At 45.4% G+C, this 15,775-nt stretch overlaps 1 protein-coding gene across 2 annotated transcripts in view; it reads right to left on the bottom strand.

Annotated features, from left to right (window-relative positions):
- Positions 1–2,755: 2,755 nt before the first annotated feature.
- The window catches only part of PRKCG (protein kinase C gamma), a 50,589-nt gene continuing 37,569 nt past the window's right edge, over positions 2,756–15,775 (bottom strand). Inside the window, exons 10-19 of one of the 2 annotated variants that reach the window (XM_033168906.1) lie at positions 14,738–14,875; positions 12,450–12,623; positions 11,227–11,318; positions 7,670–7,732; positions 6,553–6,691; positions 5,640–5,720; positions 5,364–5,471; positions 4,273–4,413; positions 3,140–3,310; positions 2,756–3,097 (exon numbers count right to left, since the gene is read on the bottom strand). In XM_033168906.1, coding sequence (XP_033024797.1) covers positions 2,996–3,097; positions 3,140–3,310; positions 4,273–4,413; positions 5,364–5,471; positions 5,640–5,720; positions 6,553–6,691; positions 7,670–7,732; positions 11,227–11,318; positions 12,450–12,623; positions 14,738–14,875 — 1,209 coding nt within the window. In that variant the 3' untranslated portion in view covers positions 2,756–2,995. Of the gene's footprint in view, positions 3,311–4,272; positions 4,414–5,363; positions 5,472–5,639; positions 5,721–6,552; positions 6,692–7,669; positions 7,733–11,226; positions 11,319–12,449; positions 12,624–14,737; positions 14,876–15,775 lie in introns of both variants that reach the window. The other variant, XM_033168905.1, reaches the window with a different exon arrangement.

Genomic DNA, 15,775 nt, shown 5'->3' with positions numbered 1-15,775 from the left:
GCTGCGGGGGTGGGAGGGATGTCAGCAAAGAGAAAAAAGACCGAGGCTGGAAACCGGCGGAAGACTGATGTGCTGGAAGTGGGATCAGGCAAACCAAAGGGGAAAGAGCTCTGGAAATGACTCAGGAGAACAATTCCGGTCCTATTAGCAATCTTACTCATCTTTCATGAGCGCAGCAGTTCTGGATCCCAACATCTTCTGGTCTAACGACAGGCTGTATTCTTCCTTAGGTAGGTGCAAGGTACTTGTGGTCTAGCTCCCATGCTCGCTCTTAACCCCATGCCCTTGCTGAGTTAGGGATGGGCTGAAGAGGGCTACCCACTTGACACCCATTTGCCCCAGCTTATAGCCTGCTGGGTGCTTGGTAAAAACCCTCTGCCAGAGGAGGAGGAATGAGGTCCGCATAGAATGGGCAGGCATGAGGTGACAGAGGCCGAATCCAGCTTCCACCAATTTCAAAGTGAGAGGAGACAGGTAAAGAGGTACTGTTGGCCCAGATGCACCAGAATCTGCAGCCTGACGTGTGAAGGGAAGAGAATGGCATTAATTTTTTCCGCTAAGCTCATCTACATGTCCTGCCAGCTGAATATAATTATTTCTCCGCCCATCAATCAGTCGCCCACCAAGACCAGTTTTTGTAACTTTTGGCACAGCAGAGAACCCCAGGATCATCTTACACGCACCCATTTAACATGGCGAGCGCTCGCTCTTACGGAAATCGCCAGCACTGGGCAAATCAGGACAAAGACCAGTTTTCGATGGGCTTTCCTCATGAGGTAAAAACAAATAGCAGTCTTTTGCCACATAATGAAAAATATTCACAACACAAGCTCGACAGGGTGTCTTTCCCATATCAAAAAGCAACTGGGTATTCATAATAAATGAAATGATCTGTTAAGAGGAATCCCAGAGAATTGGGGGTGGGGGGATGTGCCATCTTCAGTTTACCACACACCTCGAGTTTTAAAGCTGGAAAGAGGCTGCCAGTGTTAACTTGGGAGAGAAGATGCAGAGGGTTGGCGGTGTCCACTGAGCAGGATGGAAACGTGGAAGATAAGTATAAATAAATAAATAAATATACTATAATTTTCATGTAATATAGTCCATGCACCAGAGAAAGAGAAAGAACGAAAGAAAAGTCGCATTTGGACATGCTGTGTGTTACTATAAAGGAGGGCGATATTTTCTCCTCGGAGTCTAGCGTGCCACCTCTGTTGCTGTCATCGCTTCCTTTCCAAAGTCTGGTTTTCAACAGCTGAGTGTGTGATGCAAGCAGCCGTGTTGAAGGAAGCAAGGCAAAGGTGTCAGTGCTGGGGGCAGGGGGCAAATGGGGGACCGAGCCAACAGGGCTCAACAAGGGCAGGACTGTGTCACAAAGAGTGAGGTGGGTGGGTGAGTGGGTAGGGGTGTAGAGGAAGGGCCGGTTTTGGGATTCTACACTCGTTTTGTGCGGGCAGGCATCCTAGCTATGCGTGAAATCAAAGGGCTCCAACTAGTTTGGGTAAGATCTATCGAGTTCAAGGTTACATTGTCACACTGTAGCAGGTAAGGAAAGCACCACGGAGACGAAATTTAGGACTAGGATCTGGGAACAGGGCAAAGGGGATGAAGACTGGAAGGGTTTTCGGAAATTATCTGAGCAGTCAATCAGCAGGGGAGGCAGGGAGAGAGAGGGAAGGAAGGTGTTGCTTCCTGACATTTCCCCAAATTTAAAAATTACTTCCAGGGCAAACAGATACTCAGGATCATTTAAACGTAGATTAGGCATCCCATCCTAGGGACTGAGGAAGCTGCCATATACTGAGTCAGACCACTGGGCCAATCTAGCTTTGTCCTGTCTGCACTGACTGGCAGTGGCTCTCCTTAGGGGTTTCAGACTGGGAACATTTCCCAGCCCTAGAGAAGCTAGAAATTGAACCCACGGCCTTTGCTCTACCACTCAGCCATGGCCCTGTGAAGGAAAGCACATCCTTTAGAATGCATGATCAGGGCAGACAGCAGTGAAAGGGTGGGCTCTCCTCCCCTACCCCTCCCCCCCCCCACTTTAGTGCAGAGCAACACATGGAATAATAATTCACAGACTGCTATTTTGGTCAGTGATCACATGCTCACCTTATGGTTGCTTCTTCGATTCCAGAGTATAATTATGCCCACTGCATTCCCCTTATCCATTAGAGAAACCAAACTCATCAAAGAAAAATTTGCAAGGGCCAAATGAATAAATAAATAAATAAATAAATAATCGCATGGCCTTTTGTAAGGGATGAAAAAGTACACGTTGAGCTAAGGAGTTCCACAACTGCTTCCTGTTTGGGTCTCTATTTTTGCAACACAACTTCATTTCACTGCCTACTCAACCCATTTGCCAGAACTTGGCAGTCATGTGGCCAACCTGGATTTAGGGAAGGGGGCATGTCTTCTGGGCAGATTTCAGCCACAATTTCCTTCGTTTTGTCACAAAGTGTGTGCAGTCCTGTCAATTGCCCCCTCGCCTGCTTAGGCCATCCCATGTTTCGGCCAATTTAGAGGAATTTCTGATGGCGTGAAAGCTATCCACTGCTCTGATTATAGGGGGGAAACCTTGTAAACACAGTACTGAATGGGCCATTTTTTTACAGAAACGCCTGGCACAGTTTTCTCTCTTTGTGCCAATGCAAACTCCGTTTAATTGGGGGATGCTCAAAAAAGATTAGCCTTGACCTAGGGGATATTCCTATTTTATTGGGGCGGTGGAGTTTAAAAATCCCTCTATATGTGTGCTTTCTTAACCTCACTGATCTTGGTTTCACCTAGTGGAGGTAAGGAAGGAGGGAAGCAACTCAATAGAGACAATTAACAACAAAAAAGTGTTTTCTAGGGGAGGCAGGGATCATAAGGTCAAGCGTAGGGTTTATAGGGCTGAGCTCTGAGCAGGAGTCATGCTCCCAGGAGCAGAATTCTAAGGGCGAGGTTTGAATTGGGGTTCTTAGGGTCAAGGGTCATCCGGGAGATGCTCTCACACCAGGGAGGTTGGGGGAGGGATCATCCCGGTCGGAGAGAGGGGCATGCTGGTCGGAGAGAGGGGCATGCTGGTTGGAGAGAGGGGCAGGGCTGTTGGAGAGAGGGGCAGGGCTGTTGGGGAGAGGGGCAGGGCTGTTGGGGAGAGGCTCCCCTGCCGCAACATGGACGGGTGCACAAACTCAGGGTTGATGTAGGTGAACCCCTGGAACTCGCTCTGATCAATGCTTGCAAGGACCAGCTGGTCTGGGGGTGTCAGCGCTGGAGGTGCCCGTGTGAAAAACTTGTCAAAGTTTTCGCCGCTTCGGCCGCACTGGATGGGGGGACGGGGGCAGAGAGAAAGAGAAGGAGAACAGGAGGGATGAGGTGAACAAGGAAAATGGAAAGAGAAAGGGAATAAGAATTATCTCTGTTGGTTTCTTTTTTACACAACCCCTCCCTCTCCATTTTTAAATCTTTCTTGAACTTGCTACGTCTTCAAAGGCTTTCCTTCATAAAGTTTCCAGAATTAAAAACCAAACACAACATCTGAATGTTTAACCTTAAAAAAAACCCACCGCTCTGTCAGCCTTTTGAGTTTTGTTTGACATTTCTTTCCATCTCATGGAGACAGGGGAATGGAAAGGAGTTTGAAATGGATCTACAGGTATGACTAGCATTGGATACAGCCCTGAATCTTGATCACCTTTTTATATCTTCCTGGTGCATGTCATTATATTGTGTTGTGTGAAGATCTCTGCATGCTGCAGCTCATATATCTAGAGCTGGTGTCTGTGGGTGTTTACAGATATTAATAGATATGAAACGCAGTATTGTGTAGTAGTTTAAGAGTGTTGGAATAAGTCTGGGAAAACTCAGGTTTGAATCCTCATTTTGCCATGAAGGTGACCTCGGCCAGTCACACACTCTCAGGCTGACCTGCCTCGCAGGGTTGCTGTGATGATAAAATGGGACGGGGCACAATGTACACTGCCTTGACTCCTTGGAGGAAGGCATACAGAAAGTAAATATACTAATAAACTGATCTATGCACGTGGCAATGAATGTGTGAAGAGGTTCAGATTTGTAGATGTGCAAAGTTCTGCCTGAGTAATATACAGCAATGCATGTATTCTTAATGGAGGTATGTGACACTGTGCTTGAGCCCACAGGTCTGTAGGATAACATGAGTGTGCCCATCCACATGCACAAATACAGGTGCCTATTCACACCTGGTGGCAGGAGCCTGCACAGCTGAATGTGGCCGAGCTCATTTGGGGACCCAAAGCTACTCACTGGGCGGGGGATGAACGGCGGGGGGATTTCCAGCTGCTCCAGCCTCTCCCAGTCCATCCAGCGGAAAAAGCCGTGCTCCCGGATATCCCGTTCCCCTTCTGGTCCTGAGCCCAGGCGCTTCAGTGGATGCTTGGTCAAGAACTGGGGAAAGAGAAAGAGATTTGCTAGGAACACCCTCCTCTTCTAAGGGGTGCGGACCACAATCCGAGATTGCCTATTAGAGGATGAAAATTGGACATTGTCTCAAGAAATGCATGTCTCCCAATCTGCATGTACCAAGACAGGGAGAAGAGGTGAGAGCAGTGCCAGATTTACGTAGTGGTACCTCTGGTTGCGAACGGGATCCATTCCGGAGGTCCGGCTGGATCCCGAGGAATTCGCAAGCGGATTAGCGCTTCTGCACACGTGCAAACGGTGAAACCCAGAAAAATACTTCCAGGTTTGCCACGTTCGCATCCCGAAGTTTACATATCCAGGCGGATACGTAAGCGGAGGTACAACTGTATAAGCTAAACAAGCTATAGCTTAGGGCCCCACTCTCTTGGGGGGCCCCAAAAAAATTAAAGAAAAAAAGCTGGATGTACATTTCCAAAATATAATATAAGTTCAACAATTACTTTGATAAAATACATATTTTGTTATGTGCAAATGGCTTTACATACCTATTAGGTCCATAAATTACCATATAGCATATATTCAACACAGCGACAATTTGTTGTTGACAAAGGACAGCTGGACATATAAAGGGCCCCATTACCTTCAGTAGCTTAAGGCCTCATCAACCCTAAATCCAGCTCTGGGTGAGAGGGAGAAGCGTTTAACCCTTTGCAACCCTGCCGATTCATCCCTGCTGATCCCTGCTCCCCCATTATTGCTGTCCATTAAAAATGTCCAGGGGCAGAACAATCAGCTTGTGAATTCAGAGTTAAGCACCCCCCAACCTTCGGCCAATTCTTCCCTGAAAGTCCCTCTATTCCCAATGAGAGTCACCCATTGTTGTTTCACTCACAACCACCTGGTTTCAACCTTCAGGGAAGCAAAAAGGAAATGTGGCACGAAGCCTATCCCCTCTTTGATGTGCCAGGACTCACCCCTTTGCAGATGGAGACAGCCTCACGCGAAAGAGATTTGGGATAGGACACCGTGTGCTCCATGATCGACTGAAAGAGTTCATCCTCGTCCTCTCCATCAAATGGTGGCTGTGGACCAGGAGCACTAGTGTAAGAACTATGGTAGGTGTAATATTTAGACTAAGCAATTAATGCCTTGAGGTCTCTTGGCAACAGCCACAAACCATCCCCTGATACCACAAATGTATCCCTTGAACTGGACTGGATCATGAAAAAAACCCACCTCAACATACTTACCTGCCCAGCTAACATTTCATACAGAAGGACACCAAATGACCACCAGTCCACTGACTTCCCATATGGCTGATAGGCAATAATCTAAGATGGGTAGAAATGGGAGGTTAGGTCCTTTAAATCTACAGACCCTTTTTATTCCATTTTTTTCACCCAAACATGTCCAACAAAGCAGCTTAAAGAAATAAACTCTGAAACCAGAAGCAACATAGTAAATAACAACCAATAACAGAAATCCAAACCATATAAACCAAGAAGTTCCAAGAGAAGCAACAAACATGATTCAATTGGTCCCAAATATCTGAAAATTGCCCAATGTCTGAAAAACTAGTAGAGAAGTAGCAAAGCGAGCCTCTCTGGGGAGTAACCTCGTCTATAAGTCACCAAGGCATGCATTGGAGAGCTAAGATCAAAGATTCCTGGCAATGGGGTGAATTGGGATAGCATATTCATTCATTCAAACTGTGGGAGGCAGTGGAAGACAGGAGTGCCTGGCGTGCTCTGGTCCATGGGGTCACGAAGAATCGGACACGACTAAACGACTAAACAACATTCATTCATTCATTCATTCATTCAACAACCTGCATCGTCCCGAATGCTCTGAGGGTCAAGAGGGATATGAAAGGGACACAGTGAATTAAGGCAGGGGAGGAGGTCAACTATTCCACTCACAACCCCACACATTTAACTGTAAAATTAGACCCCAGACACAGGAATATACAATAATGGGTGTGCCTCTCACATACAGTTGTTTTGGATCCGAGCATAAGAGTTAGGAATTTGAAACCAGGACTCTGGAGTTTAAAAGGTTAAATTCCTGGGGAGAGTTTAGATTAGAGCAGAAGGAACCTGATGTTTCTTTGGAAGGGTGGTGAGTTGTGTGATTGGAGATGGGAGACTTAGGAGCATTCTGTACCTCTGGAGCGATGTAGTCCGGTGTTCCACAAAAGGTTCTTGTGGTGATGCCAGGAAAAATGTTTTCTTTACACATCCCAAAATCAGTAATCTTAATGTGACCATCAGCATCCAACATTACATTGTCCAGTTTCAGATCCCTGGGCAGGAAAGACAAAGCAAGCAATAGGAGTGCTGTCCTCCCAGCAGAGGGCGCCAAATTACAGCTGGGAATTACGTCCTTCAAGTAAGGAAGGGATGAGCAGATTCATCAATTTCAACTTCTCCCAGTTTCTCATTTTTCCAGTTTGAAATTCAGTCTTCCACATCAATTTGTGATTTTTTTTTGTCTTGTGAAAATTCACCAGCAGTCTAGTATGACTTTTTTTCTTGATGTGCACATTCCTGCAAAGCAATTCCCCCTAATATAATGCATTTTTGTAAGTTATTTTCATGTGTATATCTGCATCTTTGTGCATACTTTATCTTAGGATGTGCATCTTTGTGCACATTACTTGGCTGGAGAACATTAGGAGAAGCCTGCATTTCAACCACTGGCTATGTTTTAGTCCGTGCAGTGTTATGGAAAGTGCAAATAAGGCAAGTTCACCTTTAAATGCAAACTGAATTCCTCCCCCATTCCTAGTTCCAAGAGGACAATCCAGAATGAAAGATGATTTGCCTATTAGAATATCTCTTTTTTTAAAAAAAATGCTTCAGTTTTACGATTTCAAATAAACATTTTACATACTTTAGAATATCCAATGACTTCCCTTCTTCTCTTTCCATGGTTCATTTTGCATATCTTACATCCCTGCATTTTTTTACAATAACTATTCAAATTGGTTTTCCACTGTTACATCCATCAAAACTTATTTACTCCGTTGAATTTATTGTAATATTGCCAGCATTTTTTGCCTATTACAATCTTGACAGTGGAAGGGAGGGAAGGAGGGAGGAGGGAGGGAGGGAAGGAAGGAAGGAAGGAAGGAAGGAAGGAAGGAAGGAAGGAGTCCTGTAGAGATTTGGAGAGGGGGCAGGGGGGCAGAAGAGATGGAGCCAGAAGCCCTAGATTCTCGGGGGGGGGGGGAGTGGGGTTTTGCAGTCAAGTCTGGGACCTATATAGAGAATAGACTCACCTGTAAATAATTCCTTTGTTATGCAAAAAGAACAGGCCTATTGCAATTTCTGCAGCATAAAACCTGTAACAGAGAAGAAGAAAAGGGTGAGGAGGGTTGGGGGGGAGAGGAAGGAAGGGAGAGAGATAAGTCATCATGGTAGCTCTGACGGCCACTTTTCACATGGTGTTTGAAAAATACAAGCAGGCACACTTACTAGCCATGCCATTCCAGTACCATGCAGCTCCTCCACCACAGTACTTACCACCTCCCCCACTCTCCACCTTTGGAATAATCCTCCTATCAGAAAGGTATTATGTTGATTTGTGCATGATCACGAGAGCGCTTTTTATTCTACGTACAAGTGGCTGGAAGTTACTGTGTGTAGGCCTGCTTCCTGCTGCGTTAAGTTAAGATTAAAGCATATTCCACGTACAGGTACCAACCTTTACATGTTACCAGCGACGTGGGTTGGCAGGCACACAGGTTAGTATTCATTCTTGTGAATTTAAAGGTTTTCCGTTATCTATATGGCACCAGCAACATGCACGGCGCTGTACAGAGCAGTAAGAAGGCAGGTCCCCATGCCGAGGAACTTACAATCTGAAATCAGACCCAGTGGATGCAATAGAGGGGCAATGCAGGCAAGTATAAATAGGAAGAACAATGTATGTATGTATGTATGTATGTATGTATGTATGTATGTGGGGAGACAGTGCAGAGTGTGATGGTTGAAGCAAATATGAGGAACCTCCAGCCCACAAGCCTAATTAGGTCCAGCAGTGATCCTAATTTTGCCAGAGAGGCCATTTTTCCAGCTGCACGCACCAGCCCTACACCTATGTTGGCTTCGTTTTAGAAGGAGATAGGAACACAGTAAACTGCCTTCTATCAACTCGAACCAATGGTCTGCCTAGCTCAGTGTTGTCCACCTAGCAGTGGCTCTCCATCGTTTAAGGCAGGAGGCCTTTAACATAGGACCTTCTGCATGCAAGGCAGAGCTAAGATAAGCTTAGAGGTATGAAGTGGTCCCAGAAATGCATACAGGAGAAGGGCCACTCCACACCCCAACATGGCGCGCCAGGAACAGCAGGGCTGCTACACACATCATACATCTAAAACACGTGACATCCCTCAAAGGATCATGGGAACTAGCGTTTGTTAAGGGTGCTGCCAATTGTAACTGTCTAAGGTGGTAAACTACGTGCTTTAAATGAATGGTGTGCAAGCAGCCTAAGACTCTGGCTTTTCAGACAAAAGGGATCATATCTCCAACATAGCTATCTGCCTTGTCATTCTCACATTCCATCTGCATGTACAGGTAATTTTAAGACGGGGGGGGGGGGCTCTTGCAAGAATTGGTAGCCTAAGCTTACTTCCCATGGCTCTTCTCAGTGGCTTGGACAGAGGGGGGGTGAGTGGGTGTTTTAAACTCCTTGTCTTTTTTGATTTTGATTTTTACTGAATAGTTTTGATTTACAAAAGAAGAAGGGGGGGAAACAAAGAAATATGGGTGTTTTAAACTCCTTGTCAATTATGTTTCTTTTTAGAACAAGTGGACGCTTGTTGATTTCACATTCAGGTCACTCAATTACACAACTTCACTGGAGTGTAATAATTTCCCATGAAACTGAGCTCTGGCATACGTAAGCATGCAGAACGAAGCGGTAGAATCCCGAGGCCGTAGAGCAGACTGTACCACTTCAGACTGCTGTGAGAGGGTGGTGTGTGTGTGTGTCACATTTTTGAACACTCACCCAGGTAAAAACTCTCCACAAGGAGAAATCTAGTACGTCAGGGAGAAAAATTCTTGCCCAGCTAACTCCCTGCCATGCTCGTTTGCAAGTGCAGGAAGTGAGTGCTCCTTGCTTTCCTTACATAGAAAGGTATTTAAATGTGAGGTTTCACCTGCAGTCTGAAGTGGTACAGACCACTCTACAACCTCAGAACTCTATTAATTACTTCACTCCCACTTCATTCTGCTGTGTATGTGGAGCACTCCACCTGACACGGAGGTGGATCTTCAAACACATGGCTCTTAGGGCCAAAATACACATTTCATCACGAATCCTCCATTGAACTCCAGACATTTTATTTCATGCTCTTACTAAGTGCATTTACAGGGGGGCTGCATGCACCATGCTGGAATGTTTTCAGCCACAGAGCAAACAGCAAGTGTGCATGTGTTTGGGCGAGCGAGGACTTAGATAAGGAAAACAGCACAGGAGGTGTAAGCATTAAACATCTACATCCCCAAGATATTTCCCTGATCCAGCTAGCACCCCATAACAGCCTTTAGTTATGCAAAGGATTTAGACACCGGTCATATGTAATTTGTCTCTTAAACAGCGTTAAAACTATGTTCAAGAGATTTTGATGATATGACATATAATGTCCCTGTTGAGAGAATGCCAAAAGTAGGTAGTAAACATGGGTGAAGGGCGTACAATGGAATATTCATAAGAATACTTACTAGGCTTCTGGCAACAGGAGGAGAAGCGGGGACAATGACATGATTTTTCTTTGTATGAAAGTCATTGTGTTCATTTAATGTATACTACTGCAAAATCAATAAAAAAAATTGGGGGGGGGAGTGGGAGTGCAGGTTCCAGCATTTGGGGAATCCCTAAATGAAGCATCTTCAGTGGGTCCCCTTGAACTGAAAGAAGTTGGGTGCGCAGTGGCATTTGGGGCTGTGGGCCCATTGGCCAAATGCGAGGCCTTTGCAAATGCCCAACCTGACCACCCTTTGAAACCAACCCTGGTCTTAAGATATGTAAGAAAAGCCATTCTCATGTGTCATCATGTTTTGGACTGGAGTGACTACGCAAGTAAAGACAGGCAGCCAGAAGGTACTTCTGGACAAGGACAATTTAGCAGCACCCACCCATCGCTGTCCTGCTTTAAGCCGGAAGTGGAATAGCAGCTCTACTTACAGACCTCTGGCATTTTGTAGCCAACTGGGCAGTCCCTCTTTCGCCTGTTCCAAATGTTGGAAGGCCATTTTCATTGGGATCATTATGTGGGAAGAAAAGGTTAAAGACTCTTTCTCCACCACTCCCCTCCCAGTAATGGTAGTGCCCACACGCACATACCCCTCTGCAATTTAGGGAGGAGAAAATAAGGTACAGAAGGCCAAAGCTATTTGGAAATGCAAGGAATGAAGTGGCAGAGCTGATTCTTAGAGAGGGAAGAGAAATGATTGAGAAGGAAATGGCTGGAGGACACCCCAGGAAACAGCTAGAGCAATCTAGCAGGATGGAATAGCAGCACATAGGCTGTCTACAGTGTGGGGGGGGGATTGTTCACACTGAGTTTTCTACAAAAAAGGTTGGGTTTTATGAGCCCCAGGAGGAAAAATGTGGGGAAACATGAGAGGGGGTTGTTTAGTTAATGATAGTGTACAAATGCCCTGTAAGAACTGAGAGAAAAAAGCAGAGCTGTTCCAGTGTGAGAACAGAGAGAGAGAAAGGGAGAGGAAGAGAGAGAGAGAGAGAGAGAGAGAGAGAGAGAGAGAGAGAGAGAGAGAGAGAGAGAGAGAGCCATTCCCAATCGAGTTTCTCAAGAGACTCACGTACATAGCATGGGGTTCCTTGAATTTCCCAACCTGCTGGATATGATACATCAGGTCTCCTCCATTGACATACTCCATGACAAAATAGAGCCGGTCCTTGAAGAAAAAAAACCCAGGATGTGTGTCCGTTATTGCCACAGGCAGCTAAAGTGAAAGATCCAGATACCACAGGATGCCCCCTTCCCTCTTTGCAATGCTTAGTCAGTTAAATCAATTAAGACAGGGATTCCCAAACATTTTTTTCCTCATGGGCCACTTGAAAATTGCTAAGGGTCTTGATGCACCTCTTAATTATTTTTCTTGCCTCTAGTAGCAATTGTAATGCACTGTGCCAGATGCTATATAATTCTAAATTGTATTTTTATTGCTTCTCCCCCCCCCTTTTATTGTATTACAGTTTGGGAACTCCACAGAATTCATATTGTGTGTGTTCCTCACGGACATGCCGCAGATTGCCTGAATGGAGCACAGTGACCCATTTGGGAACCCCTAAATTAAGATACATTTTGATTGAATGTGACTCAATTAATTGGACAGCAAACTTTTGAAACTTATTTTAACTATTGGTTCTAAAAAGATATAGCTGCCATCTTATAAGAAAAAAGTATAAAATACTTAGCCGTGACTAATCCTTAAAACGAGGTAAAGGTATAATAAAGATATAACCCAAACTTGACTGAACACAACTCCAAAAAATGGGGTGAGGGCCCCTAAACAACTAAGTGGAATTAGACAAATATATATATATACTACTCAAATGAAAACCCTCATAACTGAAACCCTAACGAGATGCCGGCTCTTCCTCATTTCACTGGATAAGAAGTCAGTTTCCTCAGAGGGAAATTAATAATAGGAACTCAGAAAGTTACTAAGATCAAACCAAAAGAATAAAGAGCAGTAGGGGGTTATATCTTTATTATACCTTTACCTCGTTTTAGGGATTACGGCTGAGTATTTTATACTTTTTCCCTTGGTTATTACATCCCGTGATTGTCTTTCTGTTTTTTTGCCATCTTCGAAGAAGACATTTCCCCCCTGCGCAAGAGAGATGATGGGAAATGCCTCTTCCGAGATGATGCTGTGTCATATGCATTCATCCATTAAGAAGCAAAGGTTTTCTCTTGCACGCAAATTTAAGTGGATGCAATGAATTACTTGATCAACAAACTAGCATATAGTTAAATAGCTACGGTTTCTTTAATCAAGTAAATAACCACACGCAATTACTGCGGTTTGGAAGGTAGAGTGCAGTTGGGTTAGGAAATGTGGACGCTCCCCCATGGCCAAAACTCTCTTTTCCACCATAGTACATTCAACGTCGTCATCTTGGATGATCACGTCTTTCTTGAGGATCTTGATGGCAAACAGCTCGTCCGTTCCACGCCGCTCCGCCAGCATCACCTGTGGCGAGAGAACCCCAAAAGCTTTGGGTCTTGCCCACACCTACCCAAAGGAAACTCATGACAACCTGGGCTCCTCTAACCCTTCAGGGAACACACACACCCCAACTCTGACACAGAACTTACTTCCCAGGTAGGGGCAGTAGTTGTTGTTGTTGTTTTTTACTGAATTCAAGGTGGTACAGGTATGATAGAAACATTGTTTTCCTATGAACAGAGACAGTAAGTGGTGCTAAATGAAAACAGCACACAAACACCCCTAACACAAATTGAAAGCCCCATTGGCAGGTGCTAAATTTTTGTAGGGAACAGTCTAGGATGTTTCATAGGGCGAAAATTGTCAAATGATTCATGGAAGGGACGTTTCCATGGGCAGTGGGATGCAGTTTAGCTATTCCCTCCCCACCCCCCTTAAACTTCTTTTAACATTTTTCCAAAGTGCTCTTTTGCACCTGGAAGCTTCCATTTACTTATTTGTTCTTTTCCTGAAATACATTGCATTTTGCCTTTCCACTTTTCAAAAAACAACAACCAACCAACTGTCACAATACAACAGACAACTGGCACATGGCACAATTTAAAAACTAAACAGTTTAAAGGCAGAGAAAAGATGGAAGATAAAAATTTCACAGAAAAAATTCCTGGGAGCAAAAGCAACATCAGCTTGACAACAGGCCCAAAGCCTGCCAATATGAAGCAGTTTTCCTGAGGTGGCGAAAGACCATCACAGAGAGAGAGAGAGAGAGAGAGAGAGAGAGAGAGAGAGAGAGAGAGAGAGAGAGATATGCTTCCCTAGGCTGTGAGTTTTACAACGTAGGTGTGGCCACAAAGGAAGCCCTCCCATGCTCATGCTCCCCAATCAATTGCACGTCTGATGCTGGGACACAGAGCAGTTCCATACATCCTGTTTGTTGAGCCTTCCTCCTGATCATTATACAAGTGGTTTCTCTTAGAAGCTTCAAAGTAGCACAAGCTTCAATATGAATAGGAAGGAAGGAAGGAAGCATCGCTGTCAAGTTTCGGATTTGAAAATAAGGGATCAGCACCCTCACCTGTCCTGGGGACAGTCTACAGTTCTCAGGGACAGTCCACGCCACGGTAATCCCCCCCAGGCTACAAATTAATTTACACCAGGAAAGAGAAATCAGGGCAGAGAAAAGAAAGCACTTATTCACACAGCACACAGTTAACCTCTGGAACTCCCTGCCACAGGGAGCAGCGATGGCCACCAACTTGGATGGCTTTAGAAAAGGATTAGGCAAATTCATGCAGGAGGAGAGGACCACTGATGGCTTCTGGCCAGGTTGGCTCTGCTCTGCCTCCATTTAGGGGCAGCAATGCTTAATCTGAGCACCTGTTGCCAAGAAACATTCGTCTATTTTATCTTCTTCTTTATATAGGTATCTGTCTGTCTGTTTGTTATTAGGTATTTATATTCCACCTTTTTCTCCAAGGAGCTCCCTGGTCCTAGTCCTCATTTAATCCCCACAACAGTCCTGTGAGGTAGCCAGGCAGGCAGGCAGGCAGGCAGAGCTGAGTAATGCAGGGACCCAAGGAGTCCCCGGACTCCAACTCTCCTTCCCGGAAATAAGGGAAATTTAAGGGATATCAACAATAAGGGATAGCTGCGGGAAAAGGCTTGGAATAAGGGAGTTTCCCGCAAAAAAGGGAGACTTGACAGCTATGGAAGGAAGGAAGGAAGGAAGGAAGGAAGGAAGGAAGGAAGGAAGGAAGGAAGGTGATAGGTAGGTAGAGATAGATAGATAGATAGATAGATAGATAGATAGATAGATAGATAGATAATCCTCTGGGTGGATGAGAGTTCCAGCACTGCAGAAGGGTGTGCTCAACCTCCAAAGAACCAGAAGAGCAGGAGGCAAAAAGAAAACTAAGAAAGGTTCTCCAAATCCCGCAACAGTTCTGCAGGGGAAGCAGGTGGCTTTACATACTTTCTTGGAGGTGAAATATTTTGCACAGGTACATCCTTTTCTCACCATCACACATCCTCAAACGGGAACGTGTTCAATGCGTTGTTGTGCCTGCAGTTGCAATACATTCCCTGCTCCTCTGTGCACATCCCTACCCGGCTGCTTTAAAAAAAAAAAGCAGGCCTACCTTGCCGAAACTGCCCTTGCCCAGCACCATCAGGAAGTTGAAGTCGGAGATGTGGAAGCGGTTGATGCCAAAGAACCCGCCACGCTTGGGGTCAGTGGGGCTGGGGGATGGCGATGGGATGGGGCCATGGCGAACCTTCTGCAGGGCGTGCCGTGGTTCGAGGCGGGGAGGAAAGGAAAGCACAGACATGGATATGCATGAGTACCACCTCCTCCTTAAGCTCAGAGCAAGGGGCAGGAGAGCCGATGATACAAATACTGCAGTATGTATGCACACTGGCTTATTTTAGTCAATATGCCCCCTGCCCCATGTTTACCCACTTATTACCTTATTACATGCTCCGTGTGTTAGGAAGAGTTTGTGAAACTTGTGCAAAAGCTGTAAAGTAGCTTGGTTGTGTAGTTCCTTATAAACATTTATAAAGCAGGGGTTGTGTGCAGTTTGTGGAGCGGCAGATGCATGCAGCGAAGAGGGGAGGTGCAATGGCTCTGTGCTTTGCATGCAGAAGGTCTCAGGTTCAACCCCAAGCATCTCCAGCTAACAGGATCTCAGGAGAAACCTTGGAGAGCCACTGCCAGCTAGAATGACCTCACTGGACCAATGGCCTGGCGCAGCGTGAGGCAGCATGCAATGTTCAAGGGCTTATCCTATACAGGAGGCCCAGGAATAGCCAGTCCTGTCTCAGAGCCTTCTGCCTTTCTTTCTTTAATCCATTTGCCCCACAAGTACTTTCTACCTTCTGCTCACCTCCTTTAGGAGGTTCTGGACAGCAGCTCAGGGTGGCCACTCATAATAGAGGGTTTGTATCGACATCTTGTGGCTATGAGCCATGATGCATACAGAATGCAATGTCCGTGTTCAGAGGTATTATTCACACACACACACACACACACACACACTGGGAAAAACAATAAGGGGGTGGCTTTCTCCACTAGGCACCTGCTTCTGTGGCTCAACTGCTTTAACATTTCTGCTACGTTAGAGCAAAAAAAAAAAAAAAAGGGTGGGGGACACACAGAAATAAAACAGAATTTGCAT

This window comes from Lacerta agilis, chromosome 14, assembly GCF_009819535.1.
Source record: "Lacerta agilis isolate rLacAgi1 chromosome 14, rLacAgi1.pri, whole genome shotgun sequence".
Lineage (NCBI taxonomy): Eukaryota > Metazoa > Chordata > Lepidosauria > Squamata > Lacertidae > Lacerta > Lacerta agilis.
The sequence above is the reverse complement of the archived record's forward strand: the minus strand, read 5'-3'. Positions and strand labels throughout refer to the sequence as shown.